At 34.9% G+C, this 20,000-nt stretch overlaps 1 protein-coding gene across 4 annotated transcripts in view; it reads right to left on the bottom strand.

Annotated features, from left to right (window-relative positions):
- LOC125033204 (E3 ubiquitin-protein ligase TRIM33-like) overlaps positions 1 to 20,000 on the bottom strand; it is a 44,161-nt gene that overhangs the window by 23,013 nt on the left and 1,148 nt on the right. For all 4 annotated transcript variants that reach the window (XM_047624583.1, XM_047624582.1, XM_047624584.1 and 1 more), the window contains exons 2-9: positions 5,824 to 6,035; positions 5,559 to 5,681; positions 5,076 to 5,335; positions 3,762 to 3,956; positions 3,398 to 3,534; positions 2,471 to 2,667; positions 1,810 to 2,030; positions 1 to 55 (exon numbers count right to left, since the gene is read on the bottom strand). The exon at positions 1 to 55 is cut by the window's left edge. In XM_047624583.1, the coding sequence (XP_047480539.1) occupies positions 1 to 55; positions 1,810 to 2,030; positions 2,471 to 2,667; positions 3,398 to 3,534; positions 3,762 to 3,956; positions 5,076 to 5,335; positions 5,559 to 5,681; positions 5,824 to 6,035 (1,400 nt within the window). The remainder of the gene's footprint in view (positions 56 to 1,809; positions 2,031 to 2,470; positions 2,668 to 3,397; positions 3,535 to 3,761; positions 3,957 to 5,075; positions 5,336 to 5,558; positions 5,682 to 5,823; positions 6,036 to 20,000) is intronic.

Here is a 20,000-nt window from a genome sequence, read left to right as displayed (position 1 = left end):
GTTGAATGCATTTAGCTTGTAAGTCCCACCAGATCCTAGAAGTCCTCGTAGGTGACTGAAAAAAGGGGGAAATTTAATATTTGTAATCATTTGTAAACTTGTTTTTTCTAATATATGTGTGTATATGTATGTATGTATGTATGTATGTATGTATGTATGTATGTGTATATATGGATGTATATGTATATGTATGTACACACACACACACACACACACACACACACACACACACACACACACACACACATATAATGTACACTTACTTACTTACTTACTTACTTACACACACACAAACATATATACATACATATATATATATATATATATATATATATATATATATATATATATATATATATATATGAACATACATGTGTATATGTATATATATAAACACACACATACATACATATCATTAACCCAATCACCACACATCTGTGTAGTTTTTTTTTTTGTGAAATTTGTTACATACAGATGGCTCCACACGTGCTAAGTCTGCAAGGAGTCTATCAGCAGGCCCTAGTGATTGATCCTGATTTCTCCATTCCTTGAAATAGCAAATGGCAAATTAATCTGCAAACATACATATTGACACATAGATGCCTGGAGCACATCTGGTCAAGAGTGAAAAAGCGTGAAATATAAGGATAAAACAATAGCAAAATAAATTAAATAAGTTTTTTTTTCTAAGAGAAGGAGGGGCTTCCCTGCTGTTGGTGTCCCTGCATTGACATTTGCACATCTTTTTTTGCTGTTTGTTTTTTCTACCACTCGACCATCTGCAAAGCCCAAAAACCTTTTCACACAATCTTCAATTTTTTTTTTTTTTTTTAATACAATGTTGGCTTGAAAGCCTGAGTACAATATTGTCTATTCCCATTTCAATGATACACTCAGGGGCATCACTTGAGGGGGATTAGGGGGTGGGCTGGGGGGTGTCTTACCCTCTAAACTATGAAAATATAATTTTATTGCAGGGCAAAAATGACCGCTGCAAGGCTCGTCTTCCCCAAAAAAATGGTCAATTTCTATGGTTTTGGCAGGGCAAAATGTGACTTTAGCATAGTAAAAGCGCGAAACGCAAAGTATGAAGTGATGCCCCTGGGTACACTGATGAGATAAGGTAAGATATTACAAGTGAAATTGGTATTTTCTCTGTTGAATAACACTTAGACATATCTACCATACAATTCAATAAGCCATCCCCTGGAATAAGCCTCCCATCTTGAAATGCATTTTTACAGTACTCAAGTATCATCATAATACAACAAAACACAATAAAATACAATACAATAAACATAAAAGGGCATTACCCATGTTTTCTGATAAACTGAAGGGCATGGTTGTGAAAAATTCCCCCAAAGCAAAGCAAAGCTAAGTATCTGCCACTGCATATACAGATATATATACATACATACACACACACACACACACATATATTTAAATGCGCGCACACGCACGCACGCACGCACGCACGCAAGTAGAACAATTAAGGGTAGTACAGGAAGATACAAATATGCTTCATCATGCCCTGATGAAGCATTAATGCAAAAAAGCCTTTGGTATATTTGTATACACACACACACACACACATATATAAATATTATGAAGACATATATATGTATATGTGTGTGTGTGTGTGTGTGTGTGTGTGTGTGTGTGTGTGTGTGTGTGTGTGTGTGTGTGTGTGTGTGTGTGTGTGTGTGTGTGTGTGTTTGTTTGTTTTGTGTGTGTGTGTCACTACTGCCAATTGTACTGCAAGACTGATTATACACTCCTGCTCTCTCATCTCTTTGGGAATTCACTCACCTATTTTCTCCTATTGGATGAGTGGTTGATGAGACGGAGGATGATACATCTGATGATCTTCCCTGTGTTAACTGGGGCATCCTGGCAAAGTTGGTGAGACTGGGACCTGGATGGGGTTGATTTGAAGGCTTAGGCTGGATCCTTACCAGCCCTGGTGGATTAGCTGGACCAGGAGGTGCTGGACCGAAGTTGTGAAATTTATGGTGCATGCTGCCTCCCTGCTGTGATATTAGGAGAAATCTATTATTCCACTGTGCATGTCGAACACTGTATTATGGATGTCATATTTCATCATACAGAAAGATAAAAGAAAGAAAAACAAAAATGAGATCACAACTAACAATTAACAAAAAGCTAGGAACTTTGTTTTTTAGGCTACATTTAAGCATGAAAAGTACAGCACTTGGGCAAAATAAACATTAAATTATCTTTCAATGCAATTAAACCATGAATCCTTTACAGGAATCACTGTAAATTATAAAGAATATAAGCAAATCTTGAAAATCACTGTACAGCTGCACTGCCTTTGCAACAAAAGAGATTAGCATGATGGAGAGGAAACTGGTAACACTTCTCACATCCCTGTTTCCTCCGATCTCAAGGGCTGAAGCAAACACAAGACAGGTCTGACCTTTGTACTAGCAAGGCCAAGTAACACTACCTGAATGTGCTGTTGCTGTTGCTGGATGGCTGAATGCATAGGTGTGAGTGCTGGAGGCTGTGGGGGTTGAGGAGGCTGTGGAGAAGCAGATGGATCAACGGGGGATGGCTGGGAAGAACGCACCTTGTTCTGAACCCCAGCGTCAGGGGGTGGGTAGACTTTGTTATCAACCAGAAGATAACCTACGTCCTTTAAGGCTGCAGTGGTATAAAACATATTATCATTGGTAGCAACACTTACAATCAGTTCATAATATAAATTCACAGAGTTACTGTATCAGATTATGTATGTACTAAATTGGATATATAATATAACAACACAGAAAACTACATTTCTCATAACCTTATACACTGCTTAACCTATCCCACTGGATATTTGTTATCTGAGGTTCATTCCAATTGGAATGTAACCATGCAGGTAGCATAGTGCTTGTCAATGTTTTATTCAGCAATATATATCTGACTTATTTGTTATCAAGCAGGCTAAAACAAAAAGAGAGCTGCACAAAAAAACCTTTTCACCAACTAATATGCACAATTGGCTGAATTATTCTTTAGAGACAGTTTGCAGTCATGACTAGCACACCTGGCTGTTAATTCACATCAACAAGCTTAACCCTTAGCCACCGGGTGGCATGTACGTACATGCCACGGCATGCCTGGACTATATTCCAGGTGGCATGTGCATATGTACCATGGTGCCCGTAATCCTGTTTTCCAGGGGCATATATGGTCAAGCCACATGTATTAGGGTGACATCACGAGCCCTCAGCACCGGAGCCCAGGAAAGAGGACTTGTGTAATGGGAAATTACCTGTTGGCATTGGGATGAGAACTAGTTTGTCCATGATGTGGATGTCTTAGTACCCAGAGGCAATAAGTTAAGCAGGTTTAAAATCAACAGAACCAAAACCATAATTGTACAAACCTTTGCCTAACCCTCTTGATTCGCTGGATATTCTTAAGGAGATGTCATCACCTGAATTGAGCTTAGCTTTGAAACGGTCAAATAAGCTTCTGTCAGGAGAATCTTTGTCTACTTTAAGGACCTGGTCCATTAATAATCTGAAACAAATAATATTCATTGACTAAGACATGAAAACTCTGATGCTTGATCTATAAATAAATAGTATGTGAAATAGGTCTGGATGCACAAACTGACACACACACAGACAAAACCTTACATGCACTGTCACTGTCTCTCACTCACTCACACACAAATGTACATAATCCATAATGTATGTCCAGTCTTTAAGAGAATCAAAGATAGTGTGAAACAGGACAACACTCACTTTTTCGAATAAAGAAGGGCCATGTCTGAAGATGAGCTGAGGACAGCTTCAACAACAGTGATGCAATGGTCAGCCTGTGATCCCAGATGCAGAAGGACCTCGTTTTTCTTGTCGAGCTGTTCCTGCTTACTGTTGCAAACCTCTCTCAGCAGATCAAACAAGTTATTACCCCTTTGTCTTATAATTTCTATGAACCTGTGGAAATATCACAAAAGAGAAACAATAAACATGCAATGTACTTAAAGAATATTGCAAAGGGCAGATTGAAGAAAGGTTCCAAAGTAACATTCATAGAAAGTATACCTCCCAAAAGAGATTTCATACAGAAAAGCACTCATGAAAATAAATAAAAGCAAATAAAATGGAATATTCAATAAAATTATACATAGCAAATGTAATAAATAACACATGTGCTCTACTACAAAGGAGTCAAATGCCAGGCCTATGTGACCAAACCCGCCTTCCCCATATCTTAAATTTTCAGGATTTTTTTTATAATGTTATAAATAATGATACTGTTATTATATATTATCACATTATGATTTCAATTATATCCCTGAAATACTAATAGCAATACTAATATGAATCTCTCTGAAAATCATGGAAAAGGACAAACATGTATGATAGGTAGGACTAGTAATTGACTCCTTAATGACCTTGCTCTTGTGGAGTAACTTACATGTAAACACCATTAATAAACTAAAATCAGTGAACATGGCATCCCCAGCAGTAACTGATTAATATTCACGTATCACCTTGCCTTAAATATAAAGATATCTACCTAATATGAAGCAAAACATAAGGCCTTCAATCTTTTAAATCCAGTATTTCTTGAAGATAATATGAATGCTTCAGAGCAAAATTTGAGACGTTCAAATATTTTATATAAATGACGGTACACACTAATAAAATGACATAAAGCAGGACTGCAATTTAATAAAGCAAATCTTATGGAAAACCATAATGGCATCAGAAATTATACAATTATCAACATCAATATATCTGCTGCCTTTCTTAAACAAAAATTTAATATACATATTCTAGTAGATCTAAAACTGTGCCCCTATCTGATCAAATCACAAAATGTGTTCTGGTAAATGATAATGATAACCTCTTAAAGACATTCAGGAATAACAGCTAAATTACACAAAATATTTATGAATGCCTTCACTAATATTTGCTTGCTCATCAATCAATAATGTATTACCAATTTTAGATTTATATATCAACATCAATAAATCTTATGGTAATTTACATGACAGGAATATAATTATGCCTGATCATCACAAAAAAATTAAAATACTTCATACTTACGTTTCGACTAGCCTATTTATGTCAGCTTGTACAGACTCTTGTTTACTAAGAATCTGTTGCCGTCGTTCCCCGACTAATTCTTTCGCATTTTCTATATAGCCTCTCTTCTTACGAATATCCATTAAAAATTGTCTTAGTCGTTCTCTTGTAATGCTTGCCATCTCTTCGGAAAACTTGTACTTGTGTTCTCGGTGCTCTATCAACTGACAGTCTCTGCAGGTTAGCTGATCACAGGTCTGACAGTAAAGATTTAACTTCTCCTGTGGATACAAAGATTATCTTAGCCTTGTTTCAGTAGGTTAAAAGTCAATTGATAATTTCCTTATATGAAAGGCTATGACCATCTACCTACTTTAATTCTAGTTTCACTAGAATAAATAAAAGTAAAAAATCCTTATGAGTGATAATGTAAACCTTCTCTCCTGAAAGTAAATATAAATATCAGGAGGAGACTAGGAACCCCTTCAGCCATACAGTACTGACCTTAATGTGTATGTTACAGAAGAGCGCTCTCTTGGCCTGAGTCTTGGTGGATGATGAGTCAGAGTCCACCTCTCCTTTACCCTTAATGATGTGGTCTTTGGTTACCTTCACTCTTTTGTGGGCCTGAAATTCCAAATTAATCATTTGCAGAAACTAATGGGAGGGTGGACAGCAACAAATACTGTAAGTGCAATAAAAAGTATTTTTCTGCAACAGCACTAAATAAATTAAAAGGACCAACTACCACTGTAACCTAAGCACTCACCTGTATACACTGATCACAAAGCCATTCTGAACAGTCTGTACAGAGACCAGTCGCTACTGCTTCATCTGTGCAGGACGTGCATGTGAAGCTCTCCTCAGATGCTCCAGCTCCTCGGTCCCCACTGCCTTGAGCTTCACATATAAACATATTGTCCAATATACTGTCTTGTGGAAATCCTTTTTTGCATACTGGACAATGGATTAATGGGTCCACTGAAAAAAAAAAAAAAAGGCAGAAATTAGTAAAAATGAAGAACAAGAAGAAGAAAAAGAAAAAAAAAAGAGGAAAATATGTAGCCCTTTTTTCTTTTTCTTGTTACATATACATTGAAATGGAAAACAGAGTTGCAATTAACAAACACAAATAAATCAAGAAAAAACTATTAATCATCTACTTCAATTAACAAACAAATAACTGAAGATTATTCATTATTCACTTCACTAAGTCTGATCATAATAGGATATCAATGAAACAATACAGTGTATCATCTCAAAAAAAAATAATCTCTGCGACAATGAAATATAGAAGACTGTCTTTCTTTTGCAAACAATATTGAAGCAACTTTTTCACCAATATCAAATGTGCATGATTTGAACAAAGGCATTGTTTTTTCTTTACACAAATGCAAATACATCTACAAGTAAAAAGTCTAACTTTTACACCATAAGTATGATGTCTGGTTACTCTGAATATCACACACAAAATAAATAAAAATAACTTCTTCAGAATGGGGTCTATGAAACCTATGAAGAATAGAAGGAATTAACACATAGAAGCCATGATGGCAAAAATACATGCCCTATCCCCTGTGGTTTTGTCTTAGTTCTGTTTATGCAATACATAGGACTCCAGAGTTACTTAGTCACTAAAGATTCAATTACTAGGCCTGCAATATCCACTGCCATTCCCTTTTTTTTTGGGGGGGGGGGGGATGGGGGACGGCTTTATCTGTATTATCATTATGATTGTTTATAACATTGAAATAATAATAATGATAACAACAACAATAATATCAGACATCAAAACAAAGCCTATTTCTGAAGGAAATAGGGTAAACAAGCCAGATTAGGCAGGCCTGTAGTACATTCAATCACAGGAAAGGAAATCAGGCAACTCATCCCAAATGCTTCGTGTCCTTTCTCTCCCCGGATTGGATGGAGTAGAGTAAAAGACTCCTTGGTGAGTAAGTGTTTGCTAAGTCATTTGCGTCTGTGTAATGAAGATATAAAGAAAGAAAGAAAGAAAGAAGGAAAATAATAATAATAATAATAATAATAATAATAAATAAAATAAATAAAACCAAATCACAGTAGATTATGTTTGTCCCCAATAGCAATGGGTTAATGTATTTGTTCTTAATAAAGAAAAGGCCCAAGTGGCTTATGCTAACCTTCAGTTCTTAGATCCCATGTGTGAACAGTTCACATACCAGAAAAGATATATCTCATTATCACATATCAAATATCTGAAGCATCAATACAGTGCATGTATTAATGAAAATAAATATGTAAATAAAACACTTATAAAACAACAAAATCATCTTTTCATCATAAAACAACAACAGAATATGTATTTAGTTGTATTGATAAGTACTCATATGTATGAATAGTAAACACAGATTGATTTACAACTACGGACAAAAGTAACCTCGTTCCCTCCTCCGTCGACAAACTGAACAGAACAACTACCGACTTTTTTTTCTTTCTTTTTGAATGATCAAAATGCCAAATTTGTAGCAGTACATGAATGACTATGAAAATGCCAAGGGAAATGAAGGCAACTCCTGTCTCTATTTACTTATGCATCTGGCAGTGGGGTAAAGGTTGTCCCTCTTGGCAAATCCAATCTCAGGAAACAATTGACTGGCAACTAGACTCTAAAGTACTTTCCATAGTGTAATCAGCTAACACATAGTACTTATACCTACACATATTTTGCATTTCCAAAATTTCCAAATATTTTCTTATTGTTTTTAAGTGGAATTTGCAGCCTTCAACACCACTTTTTTTTCCATTCTCAAACAAGGCTTGGCAAAAGGAAAGTTGCTGCCATACAGGGGAAGTGTGGCAAAAGAAAAGATGGCCATACATATAACTGCATATTTTTTTTTTCTTTTTTGTTGTCGAGTGAGTGGATGAGGGGATGGGGCAAGTGAGCACTACATTTTTCTTTTCTTTTGTAGCTGTAATTCTCAACAAGAGATATGTCTTATATAATTTACATTATCCTGTAAACATAGAATACAAAAAAGAACACATGCATCCCCCCCCCCCCCCCCCCCAAAAAAAAAAAAAAAAAAAAAAAAAAAAAAAAAAAAAAAAAAATCCTGCAGCTACATTAGCAGTTTATAAAAAAAATATATGTTTTAGCTTTGGCTAAATAATTTGTGCTTGACAGCCATAAGCAAAAAGAAAGCTTTGAATGTCTAAAGTAAAAAAAACTAAACTAAACTAAACTATATCTTGTAACTGCAATAGAACATAGTGTGTAAACAGCAAAATCTATGACAGAGATATAAATATTTTAGAGACAGCATCTATGCTAAGATTCTGTATGCCATTTTAGCATAGTCTTATCAAAAAAGGAAAAGAAAAGTGGGAAATTTTTTTTATGTATATATAAAACAAACGAGAATCTTTTCTTGAAGTTTCAAAGGCATTTTTTTCAATTAGGTTTTATCTCCCCCCCACAAAAATAAAAACTTCTACACTTTACAATGCATTCACCAAGAAATCAATATGTTCAACTCTAAATGAGTATAAAGTTTTGTTTCAACAAAAGACTCCTACAGTTGTAGTGTTTCTCTTATCATTATTATAGGATTTCTCTTGTAGCTACTGCAGGGTTTCTCTCATCCCTTATCACACTGTTTTAGTAGTTTCTCTTATCACTACCCAACACGAGATGTGACTTGGGTCCTTGGCAAAATATATGTGGGAACTTGGAAATGTTCAGAAATGGAAAGTCAGACTCGGATGGGAGTGGTTCCTACAATTAGCCTTGGAATATCCAGTACTGCAAAGTATTGATCCATTGGTACTGAATACATGCATTATCCACTGTAGTTTTGTTTTGCCAATTTTGTGGACAAATGGATGGCTTCACTAGTGCCTAGCCATAAAGGAGGCCTTCTTGACCTTACCTGTCTAGCCTATTCCTCGATATTCAAGAATCAAGATTTTATTCTTAACCCCTATGATCCAGGTGACATGACTATCAAGCCATGAAAAAATTTGGCTTGAGGGGCGGGTTATGTGAACATGCCATCGTGGAGAAAATCTGGCTGCGGGCTGGGGTGACAGGAACTTGCCATCATGAGAATTTCATCTGAAGGCAGGATGACAGGAAGGACTTGCCATAAGTACACAAAGCTCTTGGAGGATGATTAGACTTAGTGGGCACTTAGGATGGGGCTTTTGTATTATTTCCATCGATAAACAAGTGTGGAATGTACCATCTGTGACTGGAAGAGCACCAGCTCCAGGGAGAATACTATTTCCATGCTCAGGATCCAATTCCTGCACACCTGTCAGAGTGGCTGCTCAAGTAAAGTTAATGCCCATATTTTGAGCCATGTGCGGGCAGTGAAGCATCCTGATCCAAGAAGTTAATATTCAATATTATTGGTATTAAAATCATCATCTTTATTACCATCATTATAATTAAGTGATATCATTATAATGTTAAATAACAATACTAAAATTTAAAAAGATATTTCCTTTTCTGAAAATACATGGAACAGGGTAAACAAGGTAAAATCAGGTAGGACTTAAAAAAAATTTAGTTTGCATTCATATTTCCTTTTACTCCAACTTTCTAGGTGCTGCCATGATTAGTTCTTCAAGAAAAGAAAGAAAGAAAAAAAGAGGGAAAGAAAAAAGGAAGGAAAAAATATCAATCAATAAACAGATTATAAATAAACAAATAAATTGTTAGAAGTGAACCTTGGAAAGCCAAGTGTGGTTCTGAGCAACCAAACTATGAACTTTTTTTTTAAAATCCAATAATGAACAGTAGTCAAAAGAAAAGGTTTCAATAAAATGCACTTCAGACCAACATTTCCAGGATCTGACCTTCAATTTCCATGTCATATAAACTTTTTAATCCAAGCTATTGCAGAAAATGGGGCTCATACCTCAATTGGTGCTTTGTGGTCTGACTCCAGTAGCCTTTCATTTTCATTTTGCACTTTGACAATCATGAAATACAATACTGCCCAACATATTATACAGAAGCTGTTTTTCTGAAGTTGCTTTCCATTTTCTTTTGCCGACTCAAAATCAACCTTGAAAACTAAAAAATGTCCTTTTTAGTGATATAAAGCAATTTTACAAAATCATATAAAAAAAATAAGGCCCTACTCATCTTCCCCATTTCATGATATACAAATGGAACTTCAAATTATTATATTTTTAATTGATAACAAGAAATACTATCATGTTAGGTCACGTGTTTTGCAAAACTACCCCTAAAATTTACAGTTCTGAATCTGAAAAAAGTATATGTATGACCTATGATGTTTAGAAGAAACTTCTCTTTCAGATAGTTTTGTTTTGAACTAGTCTGCTGTCTTGCAATACTGCATTTACAAAAAATGATTAATGCAGAAAGATACCTAATGCCTCCAGGAGAATTTTGGACACACTTGGCTCCAGGGAGTATGTGCAGCCTCCTGGGCTTATTCCAGGATGAGCTGGTGCAATGCACTTGCTGCCCAACACCAAAAAAGTGAAATGATCTCTTTTTGCATTTCTTGTATCTAAACATGACTTTAATATTTTTGCATAATGAGAGATGCATGATATTCATCTCAGTTGCTAGATCAAACTTCTAGTAGCCTGAATCTGTAAATCACAGTCCATTTCAATGAATCATGTGTGTTGCACTCTGTATAAAAGATGGAATGTGGTTTCATTGAGGGATAAAAAATGAATTTCATATTCTCAAAACCTATTTTAATGAAATAAAAAATTGTATACACAAGGCGGCTTCTCCCATAATTTCAGTAATTCTGGCAGAGCACCATATGATAATGTGAGTAATTGACATGAGGCTAATCATATAAACAAGAATGTATGTTACATAAAAGGCAGGTCGCACTAGTCTATTCTGTCCAGGGATCCCTTTACAGAGCAGGATACTTCCCTAGCTGTAAATGGGAAGTGAGATGAAAATCCCTGCTCAGCATGACACCACTTTGCTGGTATTTCCTTGAAGCTAGAGAAGGAAAGATGATGCCAAAACAAAAAATGCAGTATAATTACTGGGAAGCTTATTACTTGATTGTCCAAGTGATGATAATCATATTATATCAGGTATAATTTTATTGTAAAAATATGTAATGATGCCTCATTAAAATTTTAAAGATTATCTAAACAAATGTTCATTTGATCAAGGAAAGCAAACAAATGCCCACTCCAACTTGCTGAAGACATGGACAAAGTGAGAGCCAGAGAACAATCATGGAATGCCATCCACAAATATCAAGAGAGCTGAAAGGATAAAATCAACCAGAAACTTTGCTTTGCATGGGGTTTAATCGTGCAGCTGGCAAGGCTGTGTCATGATCTATAATTAATGATGTTTTACTCAATATCAGTTACAGTATTTGCTTCCTCTCTTTTTTTTCCTTTTTATCAGTACATAATTACATCTCTTGTACATTATTGATTACACTAATAGCAGTTTATGCTAGTGAAAAGAATATAGTCAGATTTCCTGTTTCTGTTGATATATGGAATATCGGCATGGTTGAATGATGTACGATAATTAATAAAATGGGTGGATGGGCTTATCTAAGTTCAGTGTCTTCTCTTTTTTATCATTTCATTTCATTTCATATGCCATGATATTCATACAAATCCCTGACTATCTTCAATGCATAGTTTATCCTGGTTATTGTAGAGACTTCGGTCTTATCAAGTATGATGCTTCTCCAAGGAGGGACACTGTGCCTAGTGTGACCAATCCCACTCTGTAGTTGAACAGCTCTCTGAGTAGCTATCTAAGGATCCCTGGACAGAGAAGATTAGTGTGACCATTGCTTAAGCAGCAAGAAAACACAATTTTTTGGTGCATGACATCTTCCAGGGGTATCAGGCAAATTATTTGTGCGCTAAATATTGCCCCTTTTAAATAAAACAATAGCCAATCAGAGCATTACATGTCCTGTTCTTCCTTAGGCAATGCCTTACAGCATGTGGTGTGTGGTCATGAGGGTACTTTATTAAAGAATTGCATTAAATGTAATGCATGCATCACAGATGGGTGTAATTTGTGAAGCAATGTATGGATATAAAACCACACACAAGGTTACTCTCAGTTAATAGGACTAAACCTACTTCTTTTTAAAGGAATAATTAGTTACCCCACAGAGGAAAATCACTTTCTCTAATAGATTCAAAGGATGGCTGTTGGGTATGGGGAAACCCTGTTGAGTTCTGATGTCATACTTCACTTTATATTTGCAAATAATCAAATAAAAACTATTGGAGAGGAGGGTGGCAGAGGGGTCAAGCAACTACAGCAACTACGGCCTATGGTACCATCCACAGCCCATATTTTTTTCAGAAACGTGTAAAGGATTTGATACCTATTGCAACTTTTACCAAAGTGCTTATTGAAGCCCAGTTTATGAATTTTCATAATTTAATATAAAATAGGCTACATTTCCCTTATTTTTCCAAAACTAAATTTTTCTTTTATACTCTCTTCATATTTGAAGTGCTCTTTCCAAACATATGACGAGTTTCATATCAAATCGAATTGGAACAGTGGATGGTACTGACTGTAGGGACATAGCCAAACTGAAAAATTATAATAATTTACATTTTTATTTTTTTACCATATACTGCATACACATTGTACTCGGTACTGACCAAGCTACAGCATTTTACCAGAAAGTCTTGATGCAAAACATATTTCAGGTGTAAATGTACCCAAAATTTACATTTTGAAAGAAAAATCTTACTGTATATTTGATTTATATATCACTGTGATGGGTTTAAAAATCTTCTTTGGACATTCATGAATTTCATATCTTTGTTTTGTCATTGTCAAATGCCAGAAGTATGTGTGCAAAACACAAAGTCCTTGCGACTCCAAGAAATATCCAGAGATAGCCTCTAACAGTCATTTGATAGTTTCCTCATTCATGTAAATAAATTAACTGTATAACTCCAAATGACCCATTTATTCCCCCTCAGGGTCAGTCCCTAAAGGACTCTGCAGGGGCCATAAATCATGTTCTCTGGCCTTAATTAATTTCTACTTAAGATATTTCTGAGTCCAAATTTGTGAGGCCAGACATAACACTTCAGATAGAAAAATCACTAATTTCAAATGTACTCAATATGTTCCTAAAGCATCCCCAACTCCTATATAATATCATTAAGGTTCTGCAATGTGGAAGTCAGACATTTAAAGGGAGTGAGGGTATCACCCCCAAAAGGAAGGAAAGAAAGAGTGTTTTGTACCTACTACATGTGTATAACAGATAATTTTCCTCTGAGATTTTTCAATCATTTGTTTCTAAGAAGCCAAGTAAAGTTTCCCTATATTTTAAAACTGCACATTATAGACCAGCCCAGTTTCAAGATATGTAATGACAACTTGTGTCTTTGTCTACACTATCATAGATTGTGATAAATTCCCTTAAGTTCATAAAACATTTATCATATCCACCAAAGGTGATAACAGAGGTAGGTCATTAAAGACAAGATGGAACAATCAAATGCTCTAAACAGAAAGAAAAGAAATATTAAGTAACTAAAAATCTCTCTTTATGTCAAATTTTACTCCTTGCTCTGCACCCATTTCAGTAATGTAAAAGAAATTGAACTGATGAAATAATATTTCAAAACATTTTTGTTTTCAATTCTCACTCATTTCACACCAAAAAAAAGTGACTTCACCTCCACAATCACTAAGTGAAATGGATCTGCACATAGATGGTGCTTAGCCACAAAGGAGTCATTTAGTAGACCTTTCCTTGAATTGGAGGGAATTGTATTTATTTATTTATTATTATTTTTTTTTACTAATACTATGAGTATTGCTGGTGTTATTTTTATTACAGGCTGTAGCCGCTGTTATCAACATCGGCATGGCGTAGCTGCTGGAATCAGCATCACGTGTATAACCTCTGTAGCCACTGCCATCACCTTCGGCATGGCGTAGCTGCTGGCATCAGCATCACACGTACATCATCCCCTCGAGGACTTGGTTGACGTTTTCCTTATGGGTTGCGATAAGGATAATGCCATAGCCGTGCTCCTCCGTTTGTATATGTGCTGAATTAAGCCTTGTCCCTAGTGTTGACGTATATATGGAGGGAAGGTTGTCTCACGAAAGGGGGCCATCACAGGTTTGTAGAGCAGTTTGAGAGTGAATATTGGCTCGACAACACGTACATAAGGACCGATCTGAAGACTTCTGTTAAAGGCCTTGACTGTTCCCACTATGCGTATGTATCATACACATTCATGTATAGATATAGACTAGTGTCCGTATATGTTGTTGTTTACCTTAAGCAGTAGGATATAGTGATATTCCTAGCAACCAGTAAAATGTATTCTTTCTATAGTTATAATATTATAAGTACTGATATAATCTCGTTAGTGAATCTAAGTTGAATTGTAACAGTAACTATGATTATCATTGTATTATTATTGTATTGATTATAATGGATATCATATTGATTATGTATTGATTACAGGTTTGACCGCATTCCAATAAATCGTGGAGCGAGTTCTACGCAGTGGTATCAGTCACCTTGAGTTAACACAAATAATCTGAACGCATGAATTGGCGCTTACACAGGCATTATAAGTATTATAATGTTATGGACATTAGTAACAGAACTAAAGATAACGTAAAATATTTTTGAAAATTAAGGAAAACGGTAACAGGCGAGACAGGCAGTACATGTAATTGGCTCACTGGTGACAGTACAAGTGTAGCCATCTATGTGTAAAAACAATAAAGTAAACTCACAGCGGGCATGGCATGTATGTCCTTGCCATGCCTGTTGGATTTGGGTTAAATTCACTCCTCCCTTCCCACTTCCATCTTCCATCTTATTCCCTCCCTTATCCCATTTCCTCCCTCTCTCATTCCCCTTTCACTGAGACCCCTCACCCTTATCCCTCCATTTCCCCTTCCCCCTCTCAATTCCTCTTCAAAGCCCCTCTGTTCCCCCTTCCCCTCCTACCTCATGTAAATAATAAATGGGCTTAAACTGATTGTCTAACTACTTCCCTGCAGAGTACTTGCCTTGATGAAGAATGATAATATCAATAATAACAACAATTGTAATCAGTGGTGGACACATGGGGGGGAGGGGCACCCCTAATAATTTTCAAAAATGAGATAAGGGAAGATTTTAGAAGTGAAATGGGTATTTTTTTGTTGAATAATCTTAAAAGTTAGACATATCTACCTTACAATTTAATGAGCCCACCCCTAGAATTAGCCCCCACCTCAAATAAGCCATATCCAGAAATGCATTGTTACAATTCTAAGATTTTTATTACTCAAGTATCATTGTAATACAACACAACACAATACAATATAATACATATTAAAAGGCATTGCCTGTATTTTCTGATACACCAAAGGGTGTGGTCACAAATACCCCCCCCCCCCCCCAAAAAAAAAAAAAAAAAAAAAAAAAAAAAAAAAAGCTGACAACAATAACAATAATAATAATAATAAAAGTGATGACAAATAATTGACTGCAGTCAAATGGAATATGATTTCAGTCATAAAATATAAGCATAATGCACAGACTGATGGATGAACCATAAGCATAATTATAATATAGATACTACTACATCTACTAACAATAATAATAACAGTAATAGTAATCTTGATTTACATATAAATACATATATATACATACATATATATATATATATATATATATATATATATATATATAGATATATAGATATATAGATATATAGATATAGATATATAGATATATATATATATATATATATATATAGATATATAGATATATAGATATATATATACTATATAAATATATAAATTTAAAAATATAAATAAATAAATAAATAAATATAAATATATATATATATATATATATATAAATATATATAGATATATAATTATAAATATATATAAAAATAGTTAAATAAATAAATAAATAAATAAATAAATAAATAAATAAACACACACACACACACACACACACACACACACACACACACACACACACACACACACACACACACACACACACACATATATATATATATATATATATATATATATATATATATATATATAAATATATATATATATATATATATAAATATATATATATATATCACATATATACATATATACACATTTATATATGTGTTTATTGATATACATTTATATATATATATATATATATATATATAAATAATAACAACAACATTGAAAAAAAAATATATATTAACAAGATAAATAAAAAATTAATATAATCAGTATATTAAGAAAACTATTATCACAATACTAACATTCCTCCCCCCCAAATAATAACTTACAAATCACCTAATAATGACCAACAACAATAATATGAAGATCTATGAAAAATAAAGTAAAAAATGCAATAATAATAACAGAAAATATATCAACCATTTTTGAAGGATATATAAATTAAAGTACTTCATATGAACAGTTGCTTTAAATAACATATCATGAGCATAACATCTTTACACAGCTCTGTGTTAAGATGTGATGCTCAGCTCAGTCGATGCAATAGCATAGACTAAGCCGAGTTTCAACGTCAGTCCCCCCACCTCCCCCCCAAAAAATGATGGCTCCACAACTACTCAGCCACCAAGTCAATCTGAAGTCAAAATGTAACCTTATCCCATTTTCCCATTCATGGAATTTGAAAAATGTTTTTTTTTTATCATCACAGGAATTGTAAAATTATAAACTCCTTGATTCCAGATGACATGAATATCACATCATGAAAAAAATTGGTTTGTGCCTTGGGTGATGTGAGCACACTGCCCAAAATCCAGGCATTAAGCTTACTTGAGCAGCCACTCTGATGGGTGTTAGTTTATTGGCTGGGCACACACGAATATTCATGTGCAGTGAAAAGACTTATTTTCTCTATTCTGCAGAACTGTTTCTATTTTTTTAATGCCATTTTCCAATGTCTATATTTGTCAACTGATATGCTGTATGCAAATGGCAATAGACTGTTTTCCTGGTACAGACGTCACATCGTCACTCTAGGTAGACCATAACTTGGTGCAAGAAGAATAAGAATAAGTAACATTGATATTTGTGTCATTTTTTTTTTTTTTTATGTACAGTTTTCTGTAATACACCCAGTGCCACCAATTATGGCAGGAATGAACAGGAACCTCAGCACGCAAGTAGTGTCCTCCCTGGAGCCAGTGCTTTTCCAGTCATGGCTAACAGATGATTCATTCCACATTTCTTTATCAATGCACCCCTTCCTAAATGCCCACTGAGTCTAATCTGCCCCAAAGATTTTTTCAGGGGTATTTGCGGCCAATCATTCTTGTCGCCTTAGCCTTCAGGCAAGTTTCCATTATCCCTGTCCTCAACCAATTTTCTCGATGATGGCATGTTCACATCACCCACACCTCAGGCCAAATTCTTTCATGACTTGATGGCTATATCATCCTGATTGTAGGGGGTTAATATTTGGTACTATCATTATCCTTATCAAACAGAACTAAATAAGCTCATATTTAGTGGCCTTATTAAATATGCTGAACTTGAGCTCGTGAAATTTAAGGATTTCGACTGAAAGCCAAGAGATTTGTATCTAGACCTTTCTTTTACATAAGCCCTAAAGTCCTATTTGCCATGATCATGGAAGACCTATCAAAAACTGGCAGGATTTTTCCTGAAGATCCACTAATATATCTAATACGGTTTGGAAAATCTCCTTCAGCTACATCTATGATACCACCCCTCTTTAACCCTCACTTCCCTTGTAGTCCTTCTGACAAAGCCAACTGCTTAATCTTGTCTCATTACCTCTATCTTCTATAAATGAAATGTAGTGAGCTGAAGCAGTAATTCTGGTGATATGAAGCATATATCATCCAGCCATATACTAGATCTTCTCCTTTTCCATTCCCTGTCCACATATCACATTATTATGTATTGCAGTTACCAGCTGGTATATTCATAGCCAATCTATCACATTTTCAATCAAAATGTGAGGGGTAAAGAGATTTCCCCCCCCCTACTCTACTGATAATGCATATACAAGATGTGACAATGAAAAACATTTTCTGGTGTGCAAAATTGTAATCTCTAATTCCTACATCCAACAAAAAGTTGAAAACTTTGCAACAGGAGGGAGGTGGGGGGAAGCCAAGCTGGAGTAATATAATCATATAAATTCTAATTCTGTCTCCTTGTGACCAGCTTTCAAAGCATCACCAGTTTTGTAAGATTTAATGATAAACCTGCAATGACTGATAATCACCACAGCCTACGCACCTTTATCCCTCAAGCAAAAGCCAATGAACATCTAGTAATATTATGAAAAGACAAGAGTTTGGACTGATACCTTCTTTGACAATTCACAAGGGAGGCTTATAAGATAAATCCTGCCAAAATATAGTCACGGCAGTCTATTAGCACTGCTGGTGTGGGTAGACCAAGTGACTGCATATGTCAGAGACTGTATTACCTTGTTTTATTCAAGATTCTGTATATATATATTATCCTACCTATACAGGCATTCACATACATTTAAAACAAACAAATAAAAAACACATACACACACAAAACAATTAATCATAAATTTTTAAAAATATATGACTACACATCCCCACCATAAACAGAATATATAATGCAGAGATTTTGCTACAAAATTATTTTGTCATTACATTTCAACAATGTACAGATTCCAACAAAATCTATCTGAAACAATTTAAATACCCAAGAATATTTAGATGCACTGGCAACACTAAGGGCAGACTTGAATATATTTGAGCAAAACTTTTTTATCATCTTTTATAAGCTAGGTTTATACTATGTACTGAATAAGCACAAACCCAAAATTATATATATATATAAATATATATATATATATATATATATATATATATAATAATTTGTTTTCTAATTATAATTTTAAGGCTGTGGACCAGATAAGGAACTTCTCAACAAATGATTTCTTTATGGAAAAATCTGTACCTCTCAAAATGCTGTTGCTGCACTAATACCTATTTGTAAGACAGTGCTTGAAAATAAGACACAAAGGAAAAAATGAATTTTTTTCTAGGAAGCCGGGTCAATGTTACTGAGAGTGATGCACAGAGATGGAAGGAAATGAACACTGCCATCTTATACAGCATAAGAAATACACTAGCGGGTATCAGTTATTTCTCAGCATCATAATAGGCATGGGAGTCTGCTACATGTAGTGTAATGTCCCGTTCCACACACTCCACAAGCATATAGTCGTACCCCACAGACAACATAGTTTATTATGATGGCTCAGTATGTGACCTGTCCATAAAGGGTTAAACAACACAGGTACAGCTGCCACAGCCTCATATTTACCATGAAATGACAAAAATATCCACTGCATATCCCTGCTCAGAAACTAAGTCCAGAACACCTTCAGACAGCTAAAGTTGTTGATGTCACGTTTTCTGTATAATGGCATGAAGTTCTAATATAGGGGGAGGGGAGGTACAGGAGGATTTGCCCCCTGTTTAAATAATAAAGAGAAAGTAAGAAGAGTAAGCTTTGGATTTTTGGGTTCACATGATACCCTGGTTTTGGGTCTTTAACTCTGGAGGCTGCACCACTCTCAGCAACAAATACCAGAAGCAGTTAATCTCTATTGTGCACAAAATTTCTACACTGTGAAATTTGTATTACTTTGTGCCTGATTTCTGGCATTTGCACAGAACATCCATTTACAACCAGGTGTCTCATTACATCCCATATCTGATAGCCTAGCATTGGACCCGAGCCCAGCCATCATTTTTTTTTTTTTTTTTTTTTGATACACTGTATAGTTTCAACTACACTGAAGAGGCACTAAACACTGATGCAGAGTTGTGTATGGTGCATCTTCATGCAGGGATACAGTCTTCCAAAGCTTGCAGAAAATTAATTTTTCCAGACCATATTTCTCCACAGGAATGGGG

The sequence above is a fragment of the Penaeus chinensis genome, chromosome 16, assembly GCF_019202785.1.
Source record: "Penaeus chinensis breed Huanghai No. 1 chromosome 16, ASM1920278v2, whole genome shotgun sequence".
NCBI lineage: Eukaryota > Metazoa > Arthropoda > Malacostraca > Decapoda > Penaeidae > Penaeus > Penaeus chinensis.
Note: the sequence above shows the minus strand (reverse complement) of the source record. Positions and strands in the feature narration are given on the sequence as shown.